Source organism: Otolemur garnettii, unplaced genomic scaffold, assembly GCF_000181295.1.
Source record: "Otolemur garnettii isolate 467f Iridium unplaced genomic scaffold, OtoGar3 scaffold00121, whole genome shotgun sequence".
Lineage (NCBI taxonomy): Eukaryota > Metazoa > Chordata > Mammalia > Primates > Galagidae > Otolemur > Otolemur garnettii.
In genome coordinates, this window is record NW_003852516.1 from 5969212 (window position 1) to 5978019 (window position 8808).

The following is an 8808-nucleotide window of genomic DNA, read 5'->3' on the forward strand; positions in this document are numbered from 1 at the left end:
AAAAAAAAAAAAAAAAAATGTGTGCTTATTTGTTTGGGGTTTGAATTTCATGGATCATGTGACCTTCCTAATCTTCTTACCCTGTTGTCAACAGTGTGCCCCTTTCTGTTACTTTCAAAGTGGGTTACTTTCCTCATCATTTAACATATATATATAATAAATGCAGTAAACATGTATTAGTCATTCTGGAGAGGGAAAAAGGAAAATAACAATTTTTTTCAAAATTACACTTTAGAGAAACTGCCAAAGAAATCCAGGGGTCCCAGAGGTATCTTCCTCATTTTAATCCAACCTCAGGTAGCTTCTTAGGGTCCTGCTTGTTCTCAGAAGCTATAGCTTGAGAACCAGCAGAAATCCAGCACCTCTGACTGCTTATCTAGCAGTGGCAAAGGGTCTGTTTTCTGTCACAGCCATGACGATCTCTTCCTTCTGTCCAGGATTTTTCTAGCTAGTTATGGAAAATTCTTTCAATCTTTTTACTATGCTGTCATAAGGTGTGGAATTTTCCCCTTAGGTTAAAAGGAGATACTACCTGATATCCCAGGATAGGAGGAAAGCAGTTCCTTTTTTTCTTTTTTCCAGACCAGAATTAGCTATTTTGCTTATTATGAACAAATTGGCTGGGTGCAGCTCATGCCTATAGTCCCAGCACTTTGGGAGTGGGACGATCACTTAAGACGTTTGAGATTACAGTGAGCTGTGTCACACTACTGCACTCCAGCCTGGACAACAGAGCAAGACCTTGTCTCTTAAAATAAAAAAAAAGCTATTAGCTGTTAGGGGCAAATACTGATGAACCTCCCATTTGTAAGAACTTTGGTCCAGACCCCATGATCTCCCTTCAAACATTATTTCTTATAATCCACATTTCTACCAACAAGGTAAGTTGTCACAGAGCCCCTCTTTTTATAGATGAGAAAACAGGTTTTTGAGAGAGAGTAAGCTCATAGCCTTTGAGTGTAGAGCTTTAAGTCTAGATTCTTTAGATGAGGGGTGATGGCCAGCTGGAGTTTTAATTACAAAGACCCTGGAATAGGTAGATCATGTTCCAGTATCATAGAGTGATTTGAAGTAGGATGTAAATCTGGTATTGGGCAAACTACAGATTTCAAGTGGTTCACACAGCTGGAAGACTTTGAAATTTCTCATTTGAAAGGAATCCAGTGCTCATTTCAGCATTATCTGACACCTCTTCTCCAAACGCCCATTTTTGAGGAGTCAATTAAAGTAAGTTATGGTATATTAATATAGTTTTCAGCCATTAAAAAGACTATCTAGGCTCTATGCTTGTGGCTCAAGCAGCTAAGGCGCCAGCCCTATATACCAGAGCTGGCAGGTTCGAATCCAGCCTGGACCTGCCAAACAACAATGACAATTGCAACCAAAAAATAGCCGGGTGTTGTGCCAGGCACCTATGGTCCCAGCTACTTGGGAGGCTGAGGCAAGAGAATTGCTTAAGCCCAAGAGCTGGAGGTTGCCGTGAGCTGTGATGACACAGCACTCTACCCAGGGCAACAGCTTGAGGCTCTGTCTCAAAAAAAAAAAAAAAAAAAGACTATCTAAACATACTTGCATGGAAAAATTACCATGAAAGAAGTACATTGCAGGTTAATAAGTACGATTTCTTGGTTTTAAAGAAGTATGTGCTGGGCGGCACCTGTGGCTCAAAGGAGTAGGGCACTGGCCCCATAAGCCAGAGGTGGCGGGTTCAAACCCATCCCTGGCCAAAAACTGCAAAAAAAAAAAAGAAGAAGAAGAAGTATGTATTTTTAGTGCATATTTTTCTCTAAATTGTATTTTTTCCCCATTTTTAATTTTTAAAAATTTTTTTTATTAAATCATAACTTTGTACATTGATGCATTTATGGGGTTCCAGGTACTGCTTCGACTAAATTGTATTTATTTTTAAATTTTCAAGTGAGATATATAGATCTTAAGTATACAACAGTACTTAAGTCTGGGAGAATAATATACCTTAAACTTTTAAGAGTAGTTACCTCTAAGGAATGGGGTTAGCATGAGAGGAGCTTTCATGTTTTGCTTTGTTTGAATTTTTTGTAATCGTATTTTTAAGTAAGGATATGTATTTATGAATATCTGTGTATATGCGAGTGTGTATACATAAATATATAGGTACATACATGTTCATTTCCACTCACAGTCAGCTCGCGAAGTTTCCCAGGGATCTATCTCAGAAAACCCTTCTTTTATCCTGCAATCTTCTATCCTGGATAGAATTTGCTTGGGAAATTTTACTTTAGCAGCCGAACATTTGGGAAGCCAGCGGTGCCTGAGACATGCCAAGGCCACTCTCATGTCATTTTGCACCAGATCGCACGTCCTGGTGAGGAACGTTGGGGTGCTGGACTGAGCACCGTGTTATAGGCAGCGCCTTCTTTACCAAACCCCAGCTCTTCCTAGTCAGAAAAATGAATAAGCTCCCTCAAGTTAATAAACTGGGGTTCTTTCCAGTTCTGTGGGCACCAGGAACACCTGCTTTTTTATTTTAGAGCATTTACGAGGGAGGGTATCATGCACTCCTGGTTTTCAGAAGGACAGAGGTAGCAGGCATGTGTTTTTGTTGCTGCATGACATAGCACTGCCTCTTGCCTTGTCACAGGCAATGATTATTGATTGGATTAACAATACGGTTGAGTCTCGGCGCCTGTGGCTCAAGCGGCTAAGGCGCCAGCCACATACACCTAAGGTGGCGGGTTCGAATCCCCAGCCCGGGCCCGCCAAACAACAATGATGGCTGCAACCAAAAAAATGGCCAGGTGTTGTGGCGGGCGCCTGTAGTCCCAGCTACTTGGGAGGCTGAGGCAGGAGACTCGCTTGAGCCCAGGAGTTGGAGGTTGCTGTGAGCGTGATGCCATGGCCCTCTACCCAGGGGGACAGCTTGAGGCTCCGTCTCAAAAAAAAAAAAAAAAAAAAATACAGTTGAATACTGGATTTCATGGACAATGTACCTTCCTAATACCCCCTCCCCTCCTGTCATTACTTCTATCCACCCTCCCTTACTTTCAAAGTTTATTACTTCCTCTCCGATTATTTACCAACAAAAATAGCCCTGGTATTGGAGGGGTAAGTGGGATGGGTGTTGGAGAGAGTCTAAAGCAGTGGTTCTCAACTTTCCTCAAGGTTCTCAACCTTCTGCGACCCTTTAATACCGTTCCTCATGTTGTAGTGACCCCCAGCCACAAAATTATTTTCATTGCTTACTTCATGAAGTATTTAAGAGTTTGAGAAACTATCAACTTTGAGTTGTGGGGTGACAGCAAATGTTACAGGCAGTAATAAACTAAACCATTCCCTGAAGTAGGTCTTGTCTGGGACCAACTAGAGACGTTTCCCTATGTGTACTTTAGGATATGTGGTTGCTGCGGTTTTGGCTTGGTGAACTTTCTAAAGGAAACTTGCTTTATGGAGTAGCAATGAAAATAATTTTATGGTTGGGGGTCCCCACAACGTGAGGAACTGTATTAAAGGGTCACGGCATTAGGAAAGTTGAGAACCACTGGTCTAAAGGGAGGATGTGTTTTCTGATCAGTAATTTCATTATCACCAACACCAGGCCTGTGGTAGATAAATCTGGGGGGGGAGGGATTTCCCAGGGTTCTATCTTCTGGGGGGAAGTGTGTTAGCTTCCAGGATGGGGGCCCTAGGGAGCCCTTTGAAAGCAGGGACGTTGCCATGGGGCTCCCTGCACCAGTCGGAGGACTCAAGTGATCACTTTTGGCTCCTCGCACTGCCTCCCTTTAACCAGTTTACATTTAACTGGTTAAAATCGTCTCCTAGACCAGACAGCAGAAGCGCTCTGCCTCCTTCCAGTGGGTGTGCCTGTGATGGGGATGGTGACAAAGTAACAAAGCTGAGGTTAGATCTTGACTTCTGTCTGCCTCTTGTTTTTTCTTGATCCTGATTTCTGTCTGCCTCTATTTTTTCTTAATCACATTCACAAAAAGATGGATCTGCAGTACACTAGCCTTAAAAAGCACTGTATTATAAGCAGAGAGCTTACCTTTCTGAGGGAAAGGAAAAGAGAATTAATTTTTATGGCCAACATGTGCCACGTACTGCGTGTCCGACATCATCTTATCTAACAGCAGCCCTCTAGGACTGGTGTCATCACCTCCGTTTCCACGGAGATCACAGAAGCTTCCACAAGGAGGCTGAGCTGGAGCTGTCTGGCTCTAACACCTGTGCTGTGGAGCTCAACTTGGCTTATGGTTTGGCACTAACTACTGATAATAACAGCCAAGGAGATATTTGCAAAGTACCCAGCTTGGTGCCTGGCACATAGGTAGAAAATGTTCCTCCCAACAGCCTCACCCACCCTCAGTCTCCTCCCAGTCTCCTGTTGGAAACATGGCCTCCACCAATAATGTCTTCTCAAATTTTTAACAGGACCCAGGACAGTGATCCACCCTAAAGCACGAATTATTGCAGAAGCTGGGCCCATAGTGATTGGTGAAGGTAACCTAATAGAAGAACAGGCGCTTATCATAAATGCGTGAGTAAAGACTCGTAAGATACTCTGAACTAAGCACCACAGGTACTGTTTTTCATTAATTTCAACTGTCTGGACGAACCTTTTATGAATGTCATCTGGAAGGCCCACTATTTTAGAACTAGAGAAATATTAAAGATCTTTTCAACATAAGTAAATGAGGAAACCAAAAATCAGAGAGGGCAAAAGACCCATCCAAGGTGGAAAGCTCCACGGCAGCTGATGAGGGTTCTCTGACTCTGGGTCTGACAGTCTCCCCTTACATGTCACCGTCTCATTCATTCCCTAAGCAGACTTTTTCTGAGCACCTCCAACTTCCAAGTCCTGACCACCCTGAAGGATGTTTTTTGGTTGGATTTCTTGGTTCTGGCTGAAATGTTCCCACTCCTTACCAAATTCTCTAAAATGTGTTTTCATGTGTGTTGTACAGGTAACACCCAGAATTATAGTTGAAAAATTGGGGATCCTAGACGCAGTTTTTAAACTTAACAGTCTCATGCCCTATTAACTGGGCTAGCTGGCATTTGCCAATTTTTAAACTTAAAGATTAAAAAAAAATAATTAGAACATTCACTAGGCTATTATACCTCTGAAATTTTCATAACTACTTACAAGTCTTTTTAGATAAAAATTTGGCAAGAAATTCAACCTTCTACCTAATTTATAGCAACAATGTATGGAATTTGTAAGAAAGACGTTAGGAAAATATTTAACTGTCATAAAAAGACTGATTTGTCGTAATGCTTACTTGGAATTTAAAATACATTTGGCACCTTCAGTCAAATTAACAACAGCCATATTCTGCAGTAACTCAGCTGTCAGAGATAAAACACCATTTTAAATGGTTTCTTCCTCCTAGAACACAAACATTCTCTCTTCCAAATATTTCAGCTAACTCATAGCATAAAATAATTATTTTATGTGAATATTCGTTTACATTTCCCAATCTCAAATGATTATTAAGGATGGAAAATTCTCAAGTTAGGCATGACTTTAATTGCAATTTAACAGGCTAGACAGCTAGCCAGCGTCTTTTTTTACTTTGTCCTGGAGAAGACCCTCTGGACTTTGAATTTGGAAAGGGAAGGCTGTCTTTCTGTGCACACCTATAAATTTTTTCCATGTCAGTAGCTTTTTTTAACCCCAAATCAACCCTTCTCCAGCATAGAGGATAAATAAATCACTTTGATTAAGAAATAACATACCAGCTCAGTGCCAGTGGCTCAAGCAGCTAAGTTGTCAGCCACATACACCTGAGATGGAGGGTTCGAATCCAGCCTGGGCCCACCAAACAACAATGACAGCTGCAACCAAAAAAATAGCCAGGCATTGTGACAGGTGCCTGTAGTCCCAGCTACTTGGGAGGTAGAGACAGGAGAATCACTTGAGCCCAGAAGCTGGAGGTTGCTGTGAGCTGTGATGCCACAGCACTCTACCCAGGGTGACAGCTTGAGGCTCTGTCTCAAAAAAAAAAAGGAAAGAACATATTTCAGACCTGGCACAGTGGCTCACACTTGTAATCCTAGCACTCTGGAAGGCCGAGGCCAGTCCGATTGCCTGAACTCACAGGTTCAAGGCCAGCCTGAGCCAGTACAAGATCCCGTTTGTAAAAATAGCCAAGCACTGTGATGGGCACCTATAGTCCCAGCTACTGGGGAGGCAAAGACAGGAGAATCGCTTGAGCCCAAGAGTTAGAGGTTGCTGTGAGCTGTGACGCCATGGCATTCTACCAAGAGCAACAGTGAGACTCTGTCTCAAAAAAAATGAAATAGCATATTTTAAGCTTGAGGTAGCTAAATAGAATTAACCCAAATTCTAAAATGGAAGGAAAATTGCTGATTGTGTTACTGACTTTTTGATGATATATGTCTTGTTTTTACAGTCACCCAGATAATATCACACCTGACACTGAAGATCTGGAACCCAAACCTATGATCATTGGTACCAATAATGTGTTTGAAGTTGGCTGTTGTATCCTTTACTCTAATCTCACATAAATCATTCTCAGCTGTCCTTTGGTACTCAAGTCTTCCCCTATAGAAATTGTCACATTGTCATAGTTTCTCAAATGTATTTATAATATATGTATGTCATAATTACATTATTAGAACTAGGTCATCCAGCTCTTTAAACAGACTTACTTGTACTATGTATTAAAAAATGATTGGTTGGGCGGCGCCTGTGGCTCAAAGGAGTAGGGCACCGGCCCCATATACTGGAGGTGGCAGGTTCATACCTGTCCCTGGCCAAAAACTGCAAAAAAAAAAGATGATTGGTTGAACGACCAGGTCGGAAAAAAAAATCCCTTCTGTCCCAACAAATAATGCCATAGAGTAAAGTAAGGGTGCCCTTCTTAGATGTGCGCATGCACGCACACATTCAGCTCAGCATTTGAAAAGTAACCACTCTCTCCTTTTGTTAGTTCTTGTTGACAGATAGCAATGACACAGAAAAAGTGAGTCTGGCTTCTGTCCTGATTCAAGAACCACACCTTTTTTTTTTTTGAAACTTTGTTTGTTTTTAAGATAGAGTCTCAGTCTGTCTCCCTGGGTAGAGTGTCATGATGTCATAACTCACAGCAACCTCAAACTCTTGGGTTTAAGTGATTCTCTTGCCTCAGCCTCCCCAGTAGTTGGGACTACAGGCGCCAGCCACAACACCCAACTAGTTTTTCTATTTTTACTAGAGGTGGGTCATGCTTTTGCTCAGGATGGTCTCAAACAACTGAGCTCAAGCAGTCCACGCACCTTGGCCTCCCAGAGTGCTGGGATTGCAGGGGTGAGCAGAACCACATCTTCGTCTGTTTGGTTCCTCTATCCTTGTGGGTGGACAATATAGATACGTTGTCTGATTTAAGAAAATGGTAGGCAAGGGTGAAAATCTTCCCTTCGTTATGTGTTGGTTTTTTCCCCCAGAGTATCACCAGTTCTTTGGCTTAGTTTTGTATTCTAAAGAGATAGTAAAATCTTTTCATGGAGTCATCAAAATATATAATAGAAAATATTTAGAGGAAAAAAGTCTGAATATTCAATAATAGCAAAACATTGGCTCAGTGCCTGTGGCTCAAGTGGCTAAGGCGCCAGCCACATATACCTAAGGTGGCGGGTTCAAATCCAGCCTGGGCCTGCCAAACAACAATGACGGCTGCAACCAAAAAAAAAAGAAAAATAGCCAGGCATTGTGGTGGGTGCCTGTGGTCCCAGCTACTTGGGAGGCAGAAGCAGGAGACTCGCTTGAGCCCAGGAGTTGGAGGTTGCTGTGAGCTGTGATGCCATGGCATTCTACCCAGGGGATAGCGTGAGGCTCTGTCTCAATAATAATAATAATAATAATAGCAAAACATTTAATGAATTGAGCTGCAAGCATAAAAACGAACCACTGGGACCATCTAAGCCAGGGGTCCTCTAACTTTTTAAACGGGTCCAGTTCACTGTCCCTTAGACCATTGGAGGGCCGGACTACAGGCCCAGAGATGAGTTGGCTGCTAAGCAGGACAGGCAGTGGTGGCAAAAATACCCGGCGGGCTGGATAAATGTCCTAGGTGGGCTGCAGTTTGAGGACGCCTGATCTAAGCATTTATTAAAAACTATGCTTTTAAAGATTTTAATGGCATGGAATAATGCTTGCTAGTTTAAGTGAACTGAATAAGATATAATTGTTTACACAATTTGATCTTATATAGTTTGATTCCCATGTATATCAGGGGAATTATATACATATTTATATAAATATTTATCAGATTATTAACAGTATTTAAGTGATTTTGTGATGGATAGTTTTAACTTTCTTAAAACAATTATGAAAGTATGTTACTCATAAAATCATAGAAGTCATTTATTTATACCTAGAGATATTTATGTTTAAAGATTAAAACTTCACTACAGATCACCTTGAGCAAAGAGTTCTGGCAGAAGTGTGCCTGCACACCCTCTCACGTCTCTGTTCTGTGCCCCGGGCAGTGTTAGGACATACCGTCTTACTAGAGAAAAAGAGGAACATATTTACACTATTTACTTAACTCCAGTTTACAGATTCCCAAGCCATGAAAATAGGAGATAATAATGTCATTGAATCAAAAGGTAAGCTGTGTTGAGAGTTTTATTGTCAAATTGATTACCCCTTTAATCTTCATGGTGGCAACAACCTAAGTATAAACTGTGGCAAGGAAACGTGCTTGAAAATCTAAAATAGTTATCAGACTAATTCTTTGCCTTTAAGAAACCTAACCTAGGCTCGGCGCCTGTGGCTCAACCGGCTAAGGCGCCAGCCACGTACACCTAAGGTGGCGGGTTCGAATC

At 41.8% G+C, this 8808-nt stretch overlaps 1 protein-coding gene across 1 annotated transcript in view; it reads left to right on the plus strand.

Annotated features, from left to right (window-relative positions):
- DCTN6 (dynactin subunit 6) overlaps nucleotides 1–8808 on the plus strand; it is a 23273-nt gene that overhangs the window by 9836 nt on the left and 4629 nt on the right. The window contains exons 3-5 of the mRNA XM_003797669.2: nucleotides 4408–4513; nucleotides 6393–6481; nucleotides 8542–8589. Of these exons, the coding sequence (XP_003797717.1) occupies nucleotides 4408–4513; nucleotides 6393–6481; nucleotides 8542–8589 (243 nt within the window). The remainder of the gene's footprint in view (nucleotides 1–4407; nucleotides 4514–6392; nucleotides 6482–8541; nucleotides 8590–8808) is intronic.